The sequence below is a fragment of the Myxine glutinosa genome, chromosome 6 (assembly GCF_964187855.1).
Source record: "Myxine glutinosa chromosome 6, kmMyxGlut1.1, whole genome shotgun sequence".
In the NCBI taxonomy this organism is placed as follows: domain Eukaryota; kingdom Metazoa; phylum Chordata; class Myxini; order Myxiniformes; family Myxinidae; genus Myxine; species Myxine glutinosa.
Genome location: NC_136266.1, coordinates 6,328,982 through 6,352,335, shown reverse-complemented (window position 1 = coordinate 6,352,335; position 23,354 = coordinate 6,328,982). Strand labels below are relative to the sequence as shown.

At 47.9% G+C, this 23,354-nt stretch overlaps 2 protein-coding genes across 3 annotated transcripts in view; one reads left to right on the top strand and one right to left on the bottom strand.

Moving 5' to 3' along the window:
• Nucleotides 1-638: 638 nt before the first annotated feature.
• On the bottom strand, nt 639-4,003 carry LOC144892552 (uncharacterized; the record flags this gene model as incomplete). The annotated part of the gene is given in 6 exon segments (XM_078779525.1): nt 639-788; nt 913-1,807; nt 1,900-2,342; nt 2,480-2,570; nt 2,674-3,793; nt 3,796-4,003. Coding segments are annotated over 6 exon segments (2,907 nt in total), but the record flags the coding sequence as incomplete, so codon positions are not given.
• A 4,538-nt stretch (nt 4,004-8,541) lies between these two features.
• Nucleotides 8,542-23,354, top strand: part of LOC137429569 (COP9 signalosome complex subunit 7b) — a 72,872-nt gene continuing 58,059 nt past the window's right edge. The window contains exons 1-4 of one of the 2 annotated variants that reach the window (XM_068119580.2): nt 8,542-8,787; nt 13,197-13,348; nt 13,586-13,661; nt 14,573-14,661. In XM_068119580.2, coding sequence (XP_067975681.1) covers nt 13,205-13,348; nt 13,586-13,661; nt 14,573-14,661 — 309 coding nt within the window. In that variant the 5' untranslated portion in view covers nt 8,542-8,787; nt 13,197-13,204. The remainder of the gene's footprint in view (nt 8,788-13,196; nt 13,349-13,585; nt 13,662-14,572; nt 14,662-23,354) is intronic. The other variant, XM_068119579.2, reaches the window with a different exon arrangement.

Here is a 23,354-nt window from a genome sequence, read left to right as displayed (position 1 = left end):
TCAATGGAAAAAATTGAAACTTGGCTCATTGTAAATAACTCCATATGGAAAATAGGTGTTGTTAACGATGACGTCATAATTCGACAGGGACAAGCTTAGTCTGATCAGTTTGAAATGTATTGAGCGTGATCTATGCAACAATATTAGAAAATATAAATTTACTAGCAAAGGTACCCAGCGCTGCCCGGGTTCCAAATATGTAGAAAGTATATGACTTGACTTATAGCAAGTTGTTATGTAGTTCATGTTGTATGTAATTATATGTACATAACATAAGAACTTGCTATAAGTTGTCATTTAAGTAAAAAAAAAAAAAGAGTCAGTGAGTTGGTGATTTAGGTCCAAGTTCAATCCATTTGGGGACTATATCTCAGAACGGGCCACATTTGGTGGCTTCACAAATTTTTGCCGCTGCTGGGATTGGAACGCGGATCGTCTGCGTGGCAAGGAAGCACATGATCCACTGGGCCACCAGCGCTGCCTCAGCAAAATATTAACAGACGTGTTTTAGTTAGCAAGAGATCTGGGGAAGACAACATTTCTTGTTCTGCCGTTTGGTGCTCTGATGAAAAGATGTGTGCTTGCCCCAACACGTGAGCATGCAACGTAGAGTTGACCATGAGAGAAACATGGACTTGTCAGTCAACTCCAGCAACCTTGAGAGACTGTCCCTGAGACTTGTTGATGGTCATAGCAAATGATAGTCTCACTGGAAACTGAAGACGCTTGAACTGAATTGGCATATCTGTTGGGATGATGGGAATCCGTGGAATAAAAACATCCTCTCCCTTGGCACAACCAGTCATAATGGTGGCTTCGATCACATGGGGCATAAGAGTTTTGACAGCGAGTCTTGTACCGTTAGAGTTTTGGTGCATCCAAATTTCGTAGCGACATAATGGGGGCTCCCACTTTCAGTTGCAGATTGTGAAGTGGAACGCCAGTGAGCTGAAGAGAGTTTAGAAACTCTGTTGGATAGTTGACAGCATCGTCAAGATCAACTACAGTGTCAACTGACTTGTACCATGTGGATTGGTCTGGTAGCTGTTGAATGATGGTGGCATTAATATCCTGCACAATGTCATTTTTGGGAGCAAGGATGGCACGTTCACAAAGCCACTCATGGTTTTTAGAATTCTGTGAGAGGCTAGGATAAACCTTTAATATCATTTCTTCAGATGTGTTAATGATTGTTCCACAATTTGGGGGTATTGTGACATCTCCAGTCTCAGTGTCTACTGGTAGCTGACCATTGCCCAATTGAAGCAAAACCTTTGGAAACTGGCCTGCTGAGACATCTCTATTAAGTGCAACTCTCATGTTGGTAGAAAGATGGAGTTTTTCCACTCGACTCCAAATGTAGGATTCTTTGAGGCATGCTCTCAACTCATCAGCAGGTGTACCCTTTGGAATGACTGGTAGAGTTTGCCTGAAATCTCCAGAGAGCAAGAGTGTGACTCCACCCATGATTTTAGTGTTACCTCTGAGATCCTGTAAGGTGCGATCGAGAGCCTCGAATGCAAGTCTGCGAGACATTGTGCACTCATCCCATACTATCAGCTTGGCCTGCTTTAGAACCTGTGCCTGTCCAGATCCTTTGCCAATATTGCACACAGGACTCTCATTGTGGGCCAGGTTGAGTGGCAGCTTAAAGGCAGAATGAGCAGTCCTGCCACCTGTGAGCAAATTTGCAGCAATTCCAGATGAGGCCACTGCCATAGCAATCTGCTGTAGTGAACGAACTTGTGCCAAAATTAAGTTGATCAAAAACGTTTTGCCTGTTCCACCAGGGGCATCAAGGAAACAATTCCACCCGAGTCAGATGTCAACAATTGTTTGATCCTTGTATAAGCTTCTTTTTGATCTGGAACCAAGAGTGGTTCATTTTGGTGGACATACTGTTGCAGCTGTTGAATGTCATAGGTGGTTGCCTGAAGCATCTCTCGACTGAGAGTTGCAGGTTCAGTTCGTACAGGAGCAGGCAGTCCACACTGTTGAAGATCCTTGCCAGCCATGGACTGTACAGTATTTTCAATGAGTACCAGTGCTTGGTTGTACATGGCAGAGGTAAACTGCAGGTTTGGGTTTTTTGACTCTTGTTGTGCTTGATACAGTATGTCTTCTGTCATGCTGTCCTGGTGATGATGCCAAAGTTGCTCAGGATTGGATGGTGAACAGGCACAGATAATGATAGCAAAGAAGCTCCTCATCTTGCTTGGAGAATGCGAGACTGCACCCTCTTCCAAGGTACTGTTCCAGTGTGCATCATCTTCCAAGAAACCTCTTCTCAGGCAAGCTTCACGGTATGTTGCACAGACATATCCAGCAACTGTCTTGAGATCCTGGAATGAGGTTCGACCATTAATGTTGTGCAGGAGGAGTCTGAGATAAAAGCACTCAGAGTTTCTGGGATGAACAGTGTAGACACGACCTAACACTTGACTGGATCTGATGTGAGGGTGTCCAGGGATTGTTGCACCTTGCTTTCTTGGCTGAAATGCCTTTTTCCCTTCTTGCCAGGTGTAATATCCGGGCACTTCACAGTAGAGAAGACTTCTAGCAAAGGAATCCTGTTTGCACAAATCAAAGAATGCAGTTAGTTTGGTCCGAGGTGGCTGCTGGGCTCGCTGCAGCGCGGTTTCTTCTGTGAAGTAAACTCTTTCCCCATTTTACAAATGGATCTCAAGATGCATAACACTTGGGTGGCGTTTATGAATGGGAAAGTTGAGAATACGCCACACAGCCTCATTACTGCTGATGTAACGACCCATCTGATATGCTGATACCTCATCATTTTTGGTTTCCTCTCTCTGCAGACCAAAGACTGCCTGATCAGTACCTTTGTTGACGTACTTCAAGACATACTTGATAGACTTGACTGAGTAGCATGCTTCAACATTGATGTGTGATTTGAAGATGCATGAAAGGAGAGGGTTCAAGGACACCACCCACTGGTTGTCAATGACAATTTCTTGTTGTTTCACTCTGAGAGTAGTGGTGAAGCCCCCATCACCTGGCTTTCTTCTTCTGTACAAAGGATGTCCATCCTGATCTGTCTGAGTTTCTGTAAGAAGAGGTCTGGGGTATCGTTTTGTGCATTTTCCTGCTTTCATGCAAGGAGAATGAGTGTTGATGTGACCACAGGGACCATGGAGCATGTGCTTCACCACTACTTCGTGCAATACTTTGTCCTCGGTAGGATTTGGAATCTCTGCACTGATGATATCATCTACCTGAGCTGGACGAATCTTATCCTTAAGCCAGACCAAAATGTGGATGTGTGGCAATCCACGCTTTTGCCATTCAATGGAGTACATGTAACATCTGCAATCTCCAAAAACAGCACCTTTTGTGATGAGATTCATAAGTGAAATAACCTTCTGGCGAAACACTCTGGCAAGAAGATCATGCCTGTCTTGGGCTGTCTGACCAAGCATAAGTTCTGCTGCGATCTCGGGCCATGTAGGATTGCAGGTAAAAGTGATAAACACATCAGGTCTACCATAGTAGCGAACATAAGTCATGGCATCCTGTGTGTACTCATGCATGTAGCGAGGACCCCCTGTGAAGGAAGAGGGCAGTATAACCAACTGTCCAACATTGGCAGCATGACCATCATTTGCATCTCTGAGGTGAACATAGCTTTCCACTCTTAATCTCTTCTGGTTGTGTCTGATGAAGCACAATCGCTCAGACTCAATCTTGGCATACATGTCAACAATGAATTGGTGGAAGAGCTGACCATATCGCAAAATATGACTGTCTATTTGTCTGACCATAATTCGGCAGGAATAGAAGTCATTGCCAGACACTTTTTTCCATCATGTCTTTGGTGTTCAAAGTGATATCCATCCTCACCTTTCCAGAATATGAGAGGATACTGCAAGGCATCGTAGGCCTTATTAGTTTCAGAAATACGAATCAGTTTGTCATCTTGCTGTTGGAGAATGATGTCTCGCCGATTGAATTCTTGTCCAGATATGAGGACAGCCACATCCGAAACAGTAGAGCATTAAAGCGCTGTGGATGCTGTCCTGTTGGAGTTCTGTCAGCATGGATGATTACTTTCCAGTTTGGCTGTGTTAGATTATGCAAAGTAGTGCGAAAACTCTTAACATAATTATTATAAGCATGGAGCATCTGCTGAAGGGCCAGCACAATTTCCTCTCTGACAGTTGTAATATTTCTGCAGCACTGCTGTACCTGCTGCTGCTCATCACCCAGGAAATAAATTTGAAGAAACTTTGGGTCTTCATTAGGTAAGGGCAAAAGCGAACCAGCCAAATGGTAAACCTGTCCCTGAACCTTAAAAGTTGGCATCAATCCTTGTTGTTGCACAATGCTTGTAGTACCAAATGAGGTCATTTGAAAGCAGGAGTTGTACTTTCGTATGTTTGCCAAGAAATGGTGGGAGTCTCTGTTGCTGCCAGCTAAAAGTGACTTTAGTGGTTCAGGTGGTTCTGTGAGGGGTGGGAGAATCACTTTGCCTCCAGCACAACACATTCCAGGTGATTCAGCCTTCCACTTCTTTGCTCTACAGTGTTTACAGATGACATACATTCCACCTATGTGAACAATAGAATCACCTTCATAGTTGATGGAGGAGTCATATTGAAAGGCAGCAAGCCTCTTGTTCTGCCACTTGCTTGCTCTCACTGGTGTCTGCCTGGTGCGGTGTGCATCAAGTCGTGCTCTGGTCTGGACCGGAGTTTCTGCTGCCCTGTCTGCTGAATGTCTGGCTAAATCAGCCGCTTTTCAAGAAGTTGTCTGGGCCGGAGTTTCTGCAGCCCTGAGTGCTGTCTGCCTGGTCTGCTGTGCAGCAATTCGCGCTTGTGTTTGAGCAGGAGTTTGAGCTGATCTGAGTTGTGCCTCTCTGGTCTGCTGTGCAGCAATTCACGTTTGTGTTTGAGCAGGAGTTCGAGCTGATCTCAGTTGTGCCTGTCTGGTCTGCTGTGCAACAATTCGCGCTTGTGTTTGAGCAGGAGTTTGAGCTGATCTGAGTTGTGCCTCTCTGGTCTGCTGTGCAGCAATTCACGCTTGTGTTTGAGCAGGAGTTTGAGCTGATCTGAGTTGTGCCTCTCTGGTCTGCTGTGCAGCAATTCACGCTTGTGTTTGAGCAGGAGTTTGAGCTGATCTCAGTTGTGCCTGTCTGGCTCGCTGGGCTGCAAGTCGAGCTTCTCTCTCTGTTGAGGACTCTCTTTGTCTCTTTTGTTGTACTTGTATTGCATGTGCATCTGCACTTGCAGAACGTTGCCTCTTAGGTCCCATTTACGAAGTTACTGAGAAGTGATTGTCTGTAAGAAAGGAGAAAAACACAAATGTATTGAAACGTTAGTGTTGAGTAGTATACGACACCACTGAGTGAAGAACAATATCCGTATGGACTGAAAAACATACGTTAGTGTTGAGTAGTATATGACACCACTGAGAGAAAAACAATATGCGTGTTGACTGAAAAACATACACCAAAATCAATATAACTATATCTTACCTTTTGTACTGAAAATACCAGTATTTGTAAACATTATTGCAAATGGCTGTGAACAATCGCCTACTGAAACATCCCATGAGAGAGTATCCTAGGATGAAATAGCTTTGATTTGGAGGCACTGCAGAAATGTCAGATATGGTCGCCGGGGGGTGTGGGTGGCGGTGGGGGTGGGGGTGGGGGTGGGAGTGGTCGGGTTTTTTTTGTTCATCAGTGATTCTGTGGTGCATGGGGACCCTTGTGCCAAATTTGATGAAGATCCGTTGAGAAATGGCAAATGTGGTCCCGGAGGGGGTGGGGCTGGGGGGCGGTGGATTTTTTTGGTTCATCAGTGATTCTGTGGTGCATGGAGACCCTCGTGCCAAATTTCGTGAAGATCCGTTGAGAAATGGCGACGCTGTTTCAGAACAAACAAACAAACAAACTGTTACGGATTCATCACTTCCGTTGTTGTGGTTCTCATCCACTGTAAACATTTTTGGTTGCATGTACTATTATTGTTATCGTTTAGGTGAAATAGAGATTACTGTTTTCAAAAGGTAAAAAAAGTTAGTGTTTTAAAAAGAAACCGGAAACCGGATTGAAAACCGGACGAGGAAGAAAATAAAAAGAAGAGGCGAAGCGAGTGAGGTCGGAGAAGGAGCCGAGCTGTTTGGAGGTCTGGAGCAAACGCTGGCGAACGGAGGTCACGAGCGAACTTTGGGGTTTCCTGGGAAAGGGATTCCTGCGACAGAGTTGTTATCGCTGTGACAGATAAACCTGCGTGACAGGTTTTGCAGTTGATTCCGAAGAGAATCATTAGAGTTCTGTTACGTCTCGAGAACGGGCCGGTTGGCCATTTTGCCTCGCGCCGGATTTCGGATCGCTCCAGGTACCTCGCTTCAACCATTTTCACCGCATCCAGACGTTAACCTGGTGTGACGTGGATTTTGAGTGGGAAATTGCGGTTCGTCGATTGGGAGCCGTTGAACGTCCATACCCGAAGGAGTGATTTCCCAGCCGCCTCTTGAGGACACTTTTGCCTATCTTTGGCAGTGTGCCTGTCAACCGAGCGGGATTCTGGTCTCGATACAACATCGTTCTGACGATCAATGGAGCGTGGATCGACTTTGGTTTGAAGCTGGGACAGACATTGGGAATGTTATTTTCGCTCACTTGGAGCACAGTGAGTTATATTGTACGAAACTGATGGTACCATCATAGGAATGATATATTGGTTGTGTAGTGGTTACCTTATGCACATGTCGCGGTTACCTTATTCACTTATCCGCATGTGACGGTTACCATTACGATGGGTTTGTTCTAACCCACGCACATGGGCGTTTGGTTGTGTCGTCGTGACGCACGCGCGGCTGTTGGAGCCATGCCCTCCGAAGAGGGTGCTTGTTTTATATAAGCCGTTACGACTTCCGTTCGTGAGCAGTTGCTGGAGATTTCTGTACAATAAACTACCTTTTGTACCCAACGAAATGGCCTCTTCTTATCATCTTCGGCAACCGCTAAACTGGTGACCCCATTGCCCCCGAACGTATTCGGGGGCTGAATGAACACGGCAGGATTGCGACCGCAATTTCTTCCACACTGGAGGGGCGAACCAGCTCCGGGACCCTCCGAAGGACGCCGTTACGGGGCGTTGGCGGCACGGCTACTTCGTCGCCTCCGCGCACACAGGCCGAGTACTGCTACTTCGTCGCCTCCGCGCTCACAGGCCGGGCACGGCTACTTCGTCGCCTTCGCGCACACAGGCCGAGCACCGCTGCTCGTCGCCTCCGTGCACACAGGCCGAGTACTGCTGCCCGTCGCCTTCGCGCACACAGGCCGAGTACTGCTACTTCGTCGCCTCCGTGCACACAGGCCGAGTACTGCTGCTCGCCACTCCTACTACTGCTCCTACGGCGGATCCCGAGGCTGATGCTGCTGCACACCTCGTGGGCGCCGCCACGCCCCGCCCACCACTCCCGCAACTCCTACTACTGCTCCTACGACGGATCCCGAGGCTGATGCTGCTGCTCGCCACTCCCACAATTCCTACTGCTGCACCTACAACTGCTACCGCTGCTCAGCACCCGCGGCGCGGCTCTGTTCCACCCGTGGCCCGGCTCTGTTCCACCCGCGGCCCGGCTCTGTTCCACCCGCGGCCCGGCCCGGTTCCACCCGCGAACTACGTACACGCCCGTGGCGTGCCTTCTGGGGGGGGGCGCATGTAGTGGTTACCTTATGCACATGTCGCAGTTACCTTATTCACTTATCTGCATGTGACGGTTACCATTACGATGGGTTTGTTCTAACCCACGCACACGGGCGTTTGGTTGTGTCGTCGTGACGCACGCGCGGCTTTTGGAGCCATGCCCTCCGAAGAGGGTGCTTGTTTTATATAAGCCGTTACGACTTCCGTTCGTGAGCAGTTGCTGGAGATTTCTGTACAATAAACTACCTTTTGTACCCAACGAAATGGCCTCTTCTTATCATCTTCGGCAACCGCTAAAGTTGTACAATTGATTAATATTGTTATTGTACTGTTATTCTTGTGTGACCTTAATACAATACTTCTTTGTTGGTAACAATTGGTGTGGTTTCACCATTGATCTTTGACAAATAGAATAACACATCTTTCTGCCGTGAATCCTCTCGGGGCTCGGAGGTACAACGTGACCGGGGTTTGGGGAGGAGCACGTAACAGAAATAAACAAACAGACAACCTTTGCTTTCACGCTTATAATATAAATGATGTCATCGCTCACGTTGTCTGGCAGCCATATTGGATCAAATAAAAAACAAAGCGTTCAAAAACAGAAGAGTTGGATCGTACCAAGTTGACTGCACAGGGTAAGTAGTCTATGAATACCATCTCGTTTGAATGTTCGATTGGTTCTATGTATGGTGGACATGGCGTTATAGTCAGTGGCAGAGATACAGAAATTTGCTTTAGATTAAATTGCTTGGCCGTTTGCGTCCTCAAATTTTCATGAACCGCCAGTCTCTGTTTAAAGAAACACTTTGTGAAATTGTCCATGAATGTAAAGGAAAATGAACAAATAGAACAACAAAACAATCACAACCACAACTACTAATCATCGACTTGGGCCTAGTGATAAGTGTAGTAGTTCGGGCCAGAGCTCTATGATTGATATGGTTTGATCATCTGCGTGTTTATTCGTGTTCAGTTCTTTTATTAGTTTTAACAAAGACAAGACATGTCGATGTCCCTTCGTTGAGGAAACACCGTAAACCCCGCGTGAGGAAACGAAGGGAATCTCCTCACGTCTCTCCTGTGTGCTGTTTCTTCCTCCAGCGTCCAGGTTATTTCTCTCGTTCTTCCTTGTTTTTATTTTGTTTGGATATTCCCGGCGCGTTTGTGAGTTCCTCACTTTAATGTTTGTTTACCGAGTGAAAACGACGGGATCCAGACTTGCCAGGTCACGTGCTTTGAGGATTTGAAGTCCAATTCTGCTCTTTGCCTGAAGGCATTTTCGGAGCAACCAAAGCAGCGTCACAGCAAGGATTACACTAGGTGGTTTGCCATTGCCTTCCAGGCGGGATCCAGGGCAGGGATTTGTAATTTGTCCAGTCAGGAGCTGGCGATAACTCGTTCACACTTCACGAAGGACATCGTCGGATCGTAACCAACTGAACTAGGTAATGGCAATAGGGCGACCTCCTCTTCCTCCTCTGCGTCGTCTTCTTCTTCCTCAGCCTCTGCCTCTTCTTCTTCCTCTGGGTTGGCGCACAGCCAGTTGCGAAACACCAGGATGGCAGTTTATAGTAGGGTCGGCATTTCGACGCAGGCTCCACGGCTCGGACATGTGTGGGTTTCGATTTACAAATGAACATGTGATTCCATTTAAAACATGATGCATGGCATGTCCATTGGGCAGGGAGTTGAGAAGTGTTGTCCACGTCGTCATTTAAAACCAGTAACTCGACAGGTGGCGTCACCATCTGAAGAATCACTTGTGATGTCATGGAATCCGAGTTTGTGGAGGTTGATGTCGGTCTCCATAGGCGGACAACACAAATATGTCTTTGTAACGAGGGTGTTAACGACCACGTGTGTGGCGTGGCGTGGCGTGGTTGATGCTTCGAGCATTTATCCTTCATCGGAGCAAATTAAGCCTCTGGCTCTTGTCATGATAAAGGATTAACACTTGAACGGTCGAGCTGCAACTCTCTTCCCACGGCGGTTAGTACCGCACTCCACCACTCTCTTCCCACGGCGGTTAGTACCGCACTCCACCACTCTATTCCCACGGCGGTTAGTACCGCACTCCACCACTCTCTTCCCACGGCGGTTAGTACCGCACTCCACCACTCTATTCCGACGGCGGTTAGTACCGCACTCCACCACTCTCTTGCCACGGCGGTTAGTACCGCACTCCACCACTCTCTTGCCACGGCGGTTAGTACCGCGCTCCACCACTCTCTTGCCACGGCAGTAAGTACCGCGCTCCACCACTCTCTTGCCACGGCGGTTAGTACCGCACTCCACCACTCTCTTCCCACGGCGGTTAGTACCGCACTTCACCACTCTATTCCCACGGCGGTTAGTACCGCACTCCACCACTCTCTTCCCACGGCGGTTCGTACCGCACTCCACCACTCTCTTCCCACGGCGGTTCGTACCGCACTCCACCACTCTCTTCCCACGGCGGTTAGTACCGCACTCCACCACTCTATTCCCACGGCGGTTAGTACCGCACTCCACCACTCTATTCCCACGGCGGTTAATACCGCACTCCACCACTCTTCCCACGGCGGTTCGTACCGCACTCCTCCACTCTTCCCACGGCGGTTCGTACCGCACTCCTCCACTCTTCCCACGGTGGTTAGTACCGCACTCCACCACTCTCTTGCCACGGCGGTTAGTGCCGTACTCAACCACTTTTTCCCATGGTGGTTCGTACCACAAAAAATACCGATAAAGTTCGATAAACCACAAATTGCAATGCTATAAACCATGGACCTGCCTCCGATTGGTCAGTTTCGTTACATGTTACGTTGGGACAAGCGATACCACAATGTGGAAAAACATTGAACTTTGTTATTTAGAGAAATGTATCTCTATCTCTACTCCATGGTGTCTCTTATAAATGAGTGAGGATGTGTTTCTGCATTGAGTTGGAGGCCAAGGCTCTGCTGTGGTGATTGAACTCTGCTTCATGAATGGACCTTGGTGGAGACGATGGAAATGCCAACATGTCAGATCATCAATATGAGAGACTCTGCTTCATGAATGGACCTTGGTGGAGACGATGGAAATGCCAACATGTCAGATCATCAATATGAGAAACTCTGCTTCATGCATGGACCTTGGTGGAGACGATGGAAATGCCAACATGTCAGATCATCAATATGAGAAACTCTGCTTCATGCATGGACCTTGGTGGAGACGATGGAAATGCCAACATGTCAGATCATCAATATGACAATCTCTGCTTCATGCATGGACCTTGGTGGAGACGATGGAAATGCCAACATGTCAGATCATCAATATGACAATCTCTGCTTCATGCATGGACCTTGGTGGAGACGATGGAAATGCCAACATGTCAGATCATCAATATGACAATCTCTGCTTCATGCATGGACCTTGGTGGAGACGATGGAAATGCCAACACGTCAGATCATCAATATGACAATCTCTGCTTCATGAATGGACGGACCTTGGTGGAGACGATGGAAATGCCAACATGTCAGATCATCAATATGAGAAACTCTGCTTCATGCATGGACCTTGGTGGAGACGATGGAAATGCCAACATGTCAGATCATCAATATGAGAAACTCTGCTTCATGCATGGACCTTGGTGGAGACGATGGAAATGCCAACATGTCAGATCATCAATATGACAATCTCTGCTTCATGAATGGACCTTGGTGGAGACGATGGAAATTCCAACATGTCAGATCATCAATATGACAATCTCTGCTTCATGAATGGACCTTGGTGGAGACGATGGAAATTCCAACATGTCAGATCATCAATATGACAATCTCTGCTTCATGCATGGACCTTGGTGGAGACGATGGAAATGCCAACACGTCAGATCATCAATATGACAATCTCTGCTTAATGAATGGACGGACCTTGGTGGAGACGATGGAAATGCCAACATGTCAGATCATCAATATGACAATCTCTGCTTCATGCATGGACCTTGGTGGAGACGATGGAAATGCCAACACGTCAGATCATCAATATGACAATCTCTGCTTAATGAATGGACGGACCTTGGTGGAGACGATGGAAATGCCAACATGTCAGATCATCAATATGACAATCTCTGCTTCATGCATGGACCTTGGTGGAGACGATGGAAATGCCAACATGTCAGATCATCAATATGACAATCTCTGCTTCATGCATGGACCTTGGTGGAGACGATGGAAATGCCAACACGTCAGATCATCAATATGACAATCTCTGCTTAATGAATGGACGGACCTTGGTGGAGACGATGGAAATGCCAACATGTCAGATCATCAATATGACAATCTCTGCTTCATGCATGGACCTTGGTGGAGACGATGGAAATGCCAACATGTCAGATCATCAATATGACAATCTCTGCTTCATGAATGGACCTTGGTGGAGACGATGGAAATGCCAACATGTCAGATCATCAATATGACAATCTCTGCTGCTCTAAATGACATAATCATTAACGTATCTTATTCCTCATGAGGTGTACTTGACAATGAGCCATGTTTCAATTTTTTTCCATTGAGCGGTTTGGGAGATATCGAGGTGTAAAGTTTTTCCAACATGGCGTCCGTACCACGTGACCTATGACGTCATAATTATCAGCAAAAAAATCTACAGGCAGTAAAATTTCGTACGGTAAAATTTCATGTCAATCGGACCAACGGTTGCCGAGAAAATGAATTTTTAAAATGCAGACCTGGCACACTTACGCACAGATTGCTTAACCCCGCTTTTCGCTTCGCGGGCGCAGGGTGAAGATATTTACAAACAAGAGAAGGGATGATGGGAGGGGGGAATGGATCTACTGTTTGGAGGGGGTAAGAGTAAGAGGGTGCAGGAAGTGAGGGAAGGTTGACATGGGGGGTTGGGGAAGGGAATGAAGGTTGATAGTGGTTGGGGAAGGGAAGGGAATGAAGTTTGATGGTGGTTGGGGAAGGGAAGGGAATGAAGGTTGATGGTGGTTGGGGAAGGGAAGGGCATGAAGGTTGATGGTGGTTGGGGAAGGGAATGAAGGTTGATGGTGGTTGGGGAAGGGAAGGGAATGAAGGTTGACAGGGGTAGTTTGGGAAGGGATCGAAGTTCGAATTGGGGGGGGGGGGCGAAGGTTGACATGGGGGGGATGGGGAGGAGAATGAAGGTTGACATGGGGGGGATGGGGAGGGGAATGAAGGTTGACATGGGTGGTTGGGGAAGGGAAGGAAGGTGTAAGAGGGGTTGAGGTCGGAGTAGAAGTAGAAGAGGAGGTTTGGTAAGGGTTGAAGATCCGCAGTGTTGATGTGATATTCTCTCCCTAAAGATTTTCTTTACATTTGTTTAAAGGCTGTAATTTTGATTTATAATTGTTACACTTTGTCCTGATGCTTTCATGATGCTTACCAAGAGTTTTGTTGCAATGATTTGTTTTGTGTTGTCAACCAAAGCAGATATTTTTAAATATTAATTGAAACGAAGTGGCCATGCCCCCTGTTATGTTTGTTTCTGCCTTGTGCCCTTTTTGTTTTACAGCCGTTGTTATGGAGACAAAGATGTTGGAAGGGTTTTTAACACAGGCGCGTGAGTCCCAAGATGGCCGTCTCGCCGAGGTCCTCGGGCAAGCGATGGCAGCCCCAGGGGTTTATGCCTTCGGGGAACTTCTGCAGCTCTCGAGCGTCCAGGCCGTGGGTTCTGGGCTGGACATGTTGGGTCGTCATTAATGGGACTTTTACTGAGTTTTTTTTTGTTTCGTTTTTACTTTCCTGTCACTTTTATTTAACACCAAGTACTATATTTTAAAGCATGACCAGCACTTCAAAACTCACTCCTCCACACAGTTTTATGTTATATTGTATTTAATATTCCTTTTGTCAAATCACCAATGCTGCCTTGACCATCGTCGACACTTTCCCACCTCCCAGCTTGCTAACGGACCTCACTGCAAAGCCTTTGAACTGCTGAATATATTTGCTTACGGCACGTACAAGGATTACCTGGGTCAGTGCTTTTGATGTTTGGATCATATGTTTGCATCGTATGCCGATGGCGATGTTGAGTGAGGGATTTTGAAATGCGCAGATACACTCGATGCTGACGTGCTGCGATTGTACTTGTGTGTTTGGCTTTGATAGTTCACCAACGGTCTCGGTAAAGAACTGTTGTTTATGGGCTTGTGAATAAGTCATTGGTCACTTTATTGAAATGGTTCCTAACATCATCATTGGTGCAATGAATAATACCAGTATGACTGTTTGCATCATGGATTACGATCATAAAAGACATGTTTTGAGATTCACAATTTAAATAAAGTTGAATATGGGATGTTGTGAAATTAACATCATTCTTTAAATTATTTATATTTACGTTTAGGAACAACCAATACTGTACAATTAATTAAATGCATTTTAAAATAAGAATTGAAAATCATGAGACAGAAATGAAAAAAAAAAAGAGGTGTGCGTGTGTGTGTGTGTGTGTGTGTGTGTGTGTGTGTGTGTGTGTGTGTGTGTGTGTGTGTGTGTGTGTGTGTGTGTGTGTGTGTGTGTGTGTGTGTGTGTGTGTGTGTGTGTGTGTGTGTGTGTGTGTGTGTGTGTGTGTGTGTGTGCGCGTGTGTGTGTGTATTATTTTTATTATTTTTTAAAAGCAAAATCTATGGCGTTTACGTTGCATTTGTTTTGAAAGCCATTAATTGGATGTATTGGCCAATGTATATTCCAAGTTTCAGCTGGTTTCAATGTATAGCCTTTGAGATATGAGCGCCTACACATTTTAGGTGGACAGCCCCTATAATTAACATGTTCAGTCCCTATGTTAAAGTTGCATACAGAGAAACCGTTCCATATAAAGGAAGGGGTGCTTTGCACCTTCCTTCATTTACTACACCAATAACCATTTACATTTGTTTCCAGAACGGGCAGATAGTCTCCCAGAACTTACCCCTGCCCATAAAAACAAGCTGCGACATCTTACCCTGGTCAGCATGGCATCTAAGTCAAAGGTCAGTGGACTGTTAATTATTACTTCCTGCCAAAGTGTGCATATCCATCACTGGCAATTTTTTTGTTTTGTTTTGTTGTATTTTGAACTGTATGCATTATCTATAATTGATAAAAGACTATGCGTGCATGTGTGTGCCTGTCTGTCCTCCATAATTCCAAAACGAATGAACTTTGCATGCATACTTATCTGATTCAAAGTTCTTGAATGAAAACTGGGTGTTTGGGTGTGTTTAAACACCCCTTTTGAAGACCATTTATTTTCTGCTCATTATAAAAACAAACAAAAACAGACAAACAAGCAAATTGAGTCGAATGCAATACCCTCTTTTATTTTGCAATACCCTCAATGCAATACCCTCAATACTCGAATTTTTTTTTTTTCCCTTTGAGAGTACGTGCTGCCTGTCTCAAAGGAAAGATCTAAGCAGGACGGCAATGAAAAAAAAATAATGAAAGATGGACTTCTGAGGGGACGGAGGACGTCCTTCCACACTGAACGTGCTCTGGATCTGAAGCGAGGGGGATGGGTGGTGAAGGAAACTGATTCATGACTACAGCACAAACAGATAGAAATGATAATGGGCAGAAGGATGAAGAGGTGCAGATTAGGAATGAGATAGAGGAGGTGCAAATGCCACCAACTGAAGAACCACAACTAATTTGACTACATAATACGAAAATATGCAATTTGGTGTCTGTCTGTCTGTCTGACAATTTTTGACAGCGATACATTCGGTTGTTACCAAACAAGAAGGGTCACACTTCAGGTTGCAGCGAATTCATTTGTCCACCTCCAAGAATTTTCTCTGCCAAAGGGGTTTTCTCCACCAAGGGGGTTTTCCCTGCCAATGGGGTTGCGTGTTGAGGTGTATATCCATGTCAAGATGGCTTTATCGTGGCGTTTTTCCAAGGCTGCTTCTCATAACAAAAGTATAATAATGTTATTACAAAATCAATATTAATACTAATAATATCCAACCTCCCCAAGGGATGTTTCCTCCTTGAACAAACGCCATGTTAATGTGTATAAATAGCTTATCGTGCTGTTTTTGTGTGAGCAACGGGCTAACTGCCCCAGCCAGAAGTAAAACTATTATAAACCACAAACACATGTGATTACCTTTTTAAATAGTAGCTAATGCTGTTTAACACGAAACTGAAATAAATTTGGAGGAATCCCGACATCAGTCTATCCTTGTCACTTTGACGAACGCATCTAATCGAAAATCTACAGTAGTTGAAGAGGTGCAGATTAACCCACAAGGGTTAATAACACGGACCCTTCTTCCAAGGCGTTTTTCATGGCGTTTTTACAAAAGCCGTTTATGATAATAGCATGGTATTAATGATCTTACAAAACAATATCCCCACTCCCCAAGGGGTTTTGTGACGTGCGATATTGCCCCGTGCCACTCTTGCCCCCGAAACCATTATGGAAGTAAATTTTATAATCAGGAACTTGGAATGGTGAGGCATGTTTTGTTAACGGGAACTTGGAATGGTGAGACACGGTCTGATCTTTCAATCACCTGATGTACCATAAGTAATAATAATGTTGCGGCTCTCTCAAAGCCCGTCGACGTACAGAGGGGGGGTTAAACCCCTTTTCCACCTCGGGTCTTCGAGTCCACGAGGCCGAGTTGCCACTCACGCAGCGAGCGTGGAAAAGGGTATTGGGTCGATTCCACACGTACCTTTGGTACCCACGCTGCCACGAAAACGGGGACCGGACCTCGCACAAGCCACGCTAATCGTGTACGCCGAGCGGTTTGCGTATCGCATGACTCGTGCCGTTACTTCTATTGAACCCGATTCGAGCGGTTTTATTCGTGCGATGCTAGGCCAATAGATGGAACTGACGGGGACGATCAAATAGAAAGAAGAACAGGTTTATTTACAATGTACAGGGCGAAGAGACACAGAGCAGGCTTAAGCAGTCTTAACTTATACCCAGACAAAGGGCCCACTCACGCACGCAGGGAAAAGGAGGAAGAACAAGTTCGCGTGCCCAAACGCGTCCGGGCACCGTTCACTCCAGACAGCTCACCCGGCGTGGCCCTCGGTTGTTCACCGCACGTGTGCTGGGAGCGCAGGCAAGGAGATCGCGCGTCTGTGGCCCGGAATGGGTCGTCTTCACACAGCGCGATTAATACAGGCAGCAGCAGAGCGCAGGGCACGGGGAGAGTTCGTGTACAGCGACTATATCAAGCAATTCAACCCACTCGTGGCTACAATGTCTCTTTGATCTCCGACTCAACCACCTCGACTTTTAGGGCGCACTCCACTTTACCACCACGTCTCTCCCAGCTCTGTCACTCTCCGACTCATTCTGCCGCTCTCTGATTCTCTGGTGCGGGGGGCCCGGGGCAGGGTTTTATATAGCCCCTCCCCGGTCCTACCCGAATGTTCCAAGCCCCTCCTTGTTGCCGTGGTGAGCCACTCCCCTCGAGCTCTGGTTGGCGGCTCGCTGTTTACCGGCCACTCCCTGCAGCTCCTCCCTTCAGCCTTGCCAGACTTGTTCCAGGCCGAGCACATGGCATTCTAGCTCAATTGAGGCCTACACTTACTGGCCTGCTCAACACAAAACTAACACAGGAAAGGAGACTACGCTTACATTTACTAAGAAATAACTGAACTAAAGCGAGGCTACATGTTGTGGTGCGTCTACCTACGAGGGGGGTCATCCTTTATTCACAAAACCACAACACTACACCCCCTCTCTCACCAGACTCGTCCCGAGTCGACCCCAACAATGGAATGACCGGTAGAGCCTGGCACGCAAATTTACCCTTACTTTTAAATGTGACACATAGGTGTAATCCCCCCTAGCATTTACTCTGACCCATGTCTGCGACATTTTTAACACTAAATATGTCCCCCCCTATTGCGTTGAGCAGCCACAATCTAACAAATTCATACCCACAACTACCCGAGTATTTCCGGAATTTTCAAACTACACACATAGCCGGTGGGCAACATTCTTATATGTACATGCATGGAACTTAACTTTATTTACAATTCTATGACCCAGGACCTGTACTTTAGGAAGAGAAAATTGGAGGGGAGGGAAACAAAACACTCAAATGGCACTTGCTGCTTGCATCTTGCATCTTGCGTCTTCTGTGTGCGGCTAACAAAACCGGCTGGCCCTGACGGCATACAGGCCATTTGAAGCATCAGGGCCATCTAAGCTTCCACATCTTCTTCATACCTGGCTCACAATAGTAAACAATTGCACACAATTGCTTTTATTAGTCCCTTACCGGTGTACACCGGAGGGAACTATAGGTTTGCACGCCGTCCCTCTGTCTGTCAGTCTGTCCATCTGTCCGTCTGTCAGTCCGTCAGTCCGTCATGCAAAGAACAGTTTTCTCGAAGTTTTTTCTAAACGCTTAATGCTAATGATTTCAAACTTGGCACATGGTTTCCTCATGATAAGTTACTGATCGAGTTCGAACGTCACGACGTTTCGATCATTTTTGACAAAGTTATGGCACTTTGAACTTTCGGAATTCTGATTATTCTGATGATCCTTAACTCAGTGCCTTTTTAAGTTTTAATTTCCTTTAAAAAATATTTTCTCTGCAATAATAGGACCGATTGACATCAAATTTTCACCGTAGGGGGGACTCGGTCTGTAGAATATTTTAATGGTAATTATGACGTCACAGATCACGTGGTTCGGCCGCCATATTGTTTTTCGTGAAAACACTAAAACCCCTTTTTCTCTGCAACGGCTGAACAGATCGAGGCCAAACTTTGCATGCAGAATCGCATACCCATGACGAACAAAAATGACGTCACGTCATGCATCGCATGGTTTCAGAGTTATGACGTTTTTAAGCATGAACCTTTAAAACTGAGCTCCTCCCTCATTTTTGATCCAATCGAGGGGAAACGTCACAGATCTATTCAGCATGTCAGTCAACTAAAATGTCCTTTTGGAATTTGCGACAGGGCACGTGGTTTGGCAGATATCGTTAATTAAACGAAAATATTTTTTTTTAAATGGATATCTCTTGTATATTCTAGAGTTCTCCTCAAGCCGCACCGCACGCCCTCAGCCTCGTCTCGCAAACGTCAACAGCGCGACACAGCGCGCGCTTTCGGGAGGGGCGGAGCCAAGCCGAGCAACATATATATATATATATACACCGATCATTGATCGTTAACCGGAAAATATAATAAATTACTGATATTTAGCGACTCGAAAGGTTCTTTATCAACAACTTATTTTCTCGTGCTTCTGCTGACCTGTCTGCAAGGTGTATAAATCGAAGTCCCGAGTGCGAATCACAGGTGAGCCCCTCCTGAGGTAATTAGCGATTGGGAACGATTCAGAACCTGTGGGTGAATAACCCTTTTTAATTTCCCCAACAGTTTTCCGAATGACAGACTGCCTGTAGGGGACATGTATTGCAACGCAATACTCAGAATGGTTGTTTTTCATTGCCAAGCAGGGCCACTCCCACGTGGTCCAACTGCGTGGCATCAGTGCCACTCAAACAAGTGGTCCGAAGGTGCAAGATGATTTTGCAGCAAGATGCTGCACAGCAGAGGTGCGATGCCACAAGGCTTGTGGTCCATTAGTGTGATAAGGGTGCAGCAAAGTGCTGCACAGTTCGGCTGCACATGTGTAGCAAGGGTATCGCAAAAGGACTGGCAACAAGGTGCTGCACAGGCGTAGCAAGGGTGCAGAATGGATGCTGCACAGTTCGGCCTCCAAAATGGTCCTGGGGCGGGGAGGGAAGACGAAGCACAACAAGCAAGCGGAAAGGACACAGTGGCACATGAAAAACAAGGTGACCAGGCACCACCATGCCTGGTGCGGTGCGAGGGATGCGGTAGAGCGAGCAGAGTAAACTCGTCCCTAGCCGTCCGTACCCCCCCCACCGTCGGCTACACTACCCTAGCCCCCCTTGTATTTGCAATCCGTCTCTACGTCTTGTCTCCCATATCCCCCTCTATGCCAAATTCGTTCCCAAATCCCTCCCAGGAAGGAAGGGATGGAACACAACAATGTCACTGTTACGTCATGATGTGTCTTACTTTCCAAATGGCTTACAGAGCCTCGGTGTGGAGCTCGTCCTTCTTGGTGAATGGCTGTGGATGGTGCGAAGGGATCTCTCATCCTAACTACACTAATGACATTACTCATTTAAACTACTCGGGGTCGTACCCTGCCAATCGGCCTCTTTAAACTATGTGGTTCTAAGAACCCGAATTCCCATTGCCCACACTGTGGTGCCCTCCAAATTTGGGTCTCACCCCACAAATTTTCTCACTGTGCCCTCACACAATTTCAGGGCTGGGTCGTGTGGCTCCACTAGCAGGTCCAACTACCTGCGCACCTCCGCCACTGAAGCCGCCTCCCGAGCTTGCCTGCTCCTGCGACTACCTAACCGGGGAAGGCCCTCCTTGGCTCTTACCCCCTCTATGCCCACCTTGGCATCGGGCAACCCGGGTCCTCCCCTGCGATCCTCGAGCCCCACTCACAACTAACCTAACCGGCTCCCAGAGCCTACCTGCAGCGTCACCTGGCCTACAAACTACCAGTGGCGGAGTGCCTCAATAACCACATGCACGAAGTAAGCCACACGCCCAGCCATGTCACTGACTCATGCACCCGACAAAGCACTTCTTGCTACTACCCGCACCACAGGTGTCAATATCCATACAATTTACCTGCGCCCTCCACCTGGCTTTACACTACCTCCCCCCCCCCCCCCCCCCCGGGCTTCCGCGAATGGGTTCCACTCTCCCCCATTTGATCCTTCGCACCATGCATTACACACCTTTTATTCCACACCAAGCATTCCACAACTTTACTTTCACACACTATTTATTTCCACACTACTACACAACTCCGTTTATTCTCAACACAATTCCTCACTCACACAGCATCTTCTACCTAACTAAGTTCCCCTAAAACTCATGCTTCCCCGTCGTCCCTTTACACTATGCACTCCCTTTCCTTTAGCATCCACCTAAACTCTCTACGTCCCCTCTATAGTCCAGGTGTCACTACTTTACTCTTGTCCCTACTGTCTTCTAGATCCCTAACATTATCATAGCCCTCCCTCGGCTAGCTTCGGTGCCCCATGGAGGCAACCATTGCTGGCCCCTCCATGGGCCTAACACTGCCATCCCCCTAAACTAATGCTCATGGGCCCCCCGTGGGAGTAATGGTGACACTACCATTCCCCCACGTGGTGTACACTACTCTCATCAGTCCGCTACAATACGAGCCCCCATCTATGGAGGTACATTGTCACGGCTCGGCCTCAAAGGGCCGAGCGATCCATGCGGGTGGTTGGTCGCCTGTATAGGGTGTCCGTCCGGCATTTTCGATCCAAGGGGGAAGGGATTGATGGGCCCAGGTGCTGCGCTCCATCTCTGCGCGGGGCCTCGCGGTCCCACGCACGATGACCCAGCCGGCCACGGTCGGGGCACCGCACCCGATAGGGTGTGCGGCTCCGATAACTCCTACCTCCCCTGGAACCCGGCCGATCGCCCTTGCCGCCATACGGCACCAACCATACAGTGCGGGGGCCAGAGGCACGAATCGTGCACGCCGGTCCTCGTGAGACTGACGCGGCACCGATCCCCTCCGGTCCCTGCAGCACACAACTCACCGGGGGTTCGCGTACGCCACCAGTCCCACTACGCGCTACCCCGGTCTGTGTCGATGCCTCAGCCGCGTCCTCGCCACGCTCGACCCACTCCACACTCGCACACCCAGGCGCACACACGCCCCTTACACACTTCGTTCTCGCACACTCTGGTGCACACTTTTTCTGCACAATCCGGTGCACAATTTTCCTCGACACACTCGTCCATCGCACACTCCGGTGCACACTCCGGTGTGCACTCTTCCACCCACTCTGGTGTGCACTCTTCCACCCACTCTGGTGTGCACTCTTGCTCACACTCCGCTATCGCACACTCCGGTGCACACCACCCAGGCACACACGCACCTTCCACACACCCCGGTGTCGCACGCTCCGGTGCACACCACCCCGGTGTGCGTTCTTCCTCACTATCCGGTGTGCATTCGCGCTCACACTCTGGTGCACACTTTCTCTCCACACTCTCTGCCATCACACACTCCGGTGCACACTCGGCCATCGCACACTCCGGTGCACACTCTGCCATCGCACACTCCGGTGCACACTCGGCCATCGCACACTCGGCCATCGCACACTCCGGTGCACACTCTCTCCACACACTCGGCCCTCGCACCGTCCGGTGCACACTCGTTCATCGCACACTCTGATGCACACTCTTCTGTTACACACTCCGTAACACACTCGTTCCACGCACTTCCTCTCACACCGCACAATGGGCCCGTCGCGATCGCCCGGGTCTCGCCTCTCCCAAGCGCGCCGAGCACCCGTTCGCACCAAACACATTCGCGCCATTTTCACTCACCTCGGGGCCCTCCTTCTGCGCCAGCACCTGCAAACCTTTTATTGGGTTAGCAAGCACGGCATCACGGTGCAAACACAAACTTTGTGCGGATTCCATCACCTTCTCCTGTGATTTACTCTGTCTCTTCAACCCCAGGTCTTTTTTCTACCACGACGATCGTCGGTGCCCCTAAAATTTCCTTTTCCAACCCAGCTTTCGCAAGCGCCCCGAAAATTTTTGGTCTCACTTCGACGATCGTCAGCTCCTCTACACCCCGCGTCGCGACTCCCATAGCCCCGGTCAACTTGGCTGTGCTCCGCTTCACCTCGCTCTCCACGCATTCGCCATATCGCTTCACCCCGTCGCGTACCACCGCGACCTTCCCGCTCAACCTGCGCCCGATTTCCTCCATTGTATCCATGTTGCATCTGGATTTGATTATTTCCGTGTCCATCTGATCAAACATCTTTTTGTTCTCACGTCTCGCCTCCTCCCTCCTATCCATTCGATCAAACCTCTTTTTCATTTCCTTCTTAAATAGTCATGAATAACTGCATGTCTTCAACACTCACTTGCACAACGGGTTTAGCCTCCGCCGCCACCACGTGCGAAGCGCGGCCATTGTCTTTACCTACTGCCGCACCCTCTTCAGCCTCCACTACCAACTGTCCCTGTTGGTCCTGGGCCATTAATTCTTCCTCTATTACCCCCACCGGCATTTGACCGCCTTTACCAGCCATCGTATGAATATAATTTGGCTTTTAAAACTAAATTTCGTTCGCTCGTAATTTCGAGTGCGTGAAGCGCACTCTAGGTCCAATTATCCCACTCCCAGACACCAATTTGTTGCGGATCTCTCGAAGCTGTCGATGTACAGAGGGGAGGTTAAACCCCTTTTCCCCCTCGGGTCTTCGAGTCCACGAGGCCGAGTCGCCACTCCCGCAGCGAGCGTGGAAAAGGGTATCGGGTCGATTCCACATGTACCTTTGGTACCCACGCTGCCACGAAAACGGAGACCGGACCTCGCACAAGCCACGCTAATCGAGTACGCTGAGCGGTTTGCGTATCACGTGGCTCGAGCTGTTACTTCTATTGAACCCGATTCGAGCGGTTTTATTCGTGCGATGCTAGGCCAATAGATGGAACTGACGGGGACGATCAAATAGAAGGAAGATTAGGTTTATTTACAATGTACAGGGCGAAGAGACACAGAGCAGGCTTAAGCAGTCTTAACTTATACCCAGACAAAGGGCCCACTCACTCACGCAGGGGAAAGGAGGAA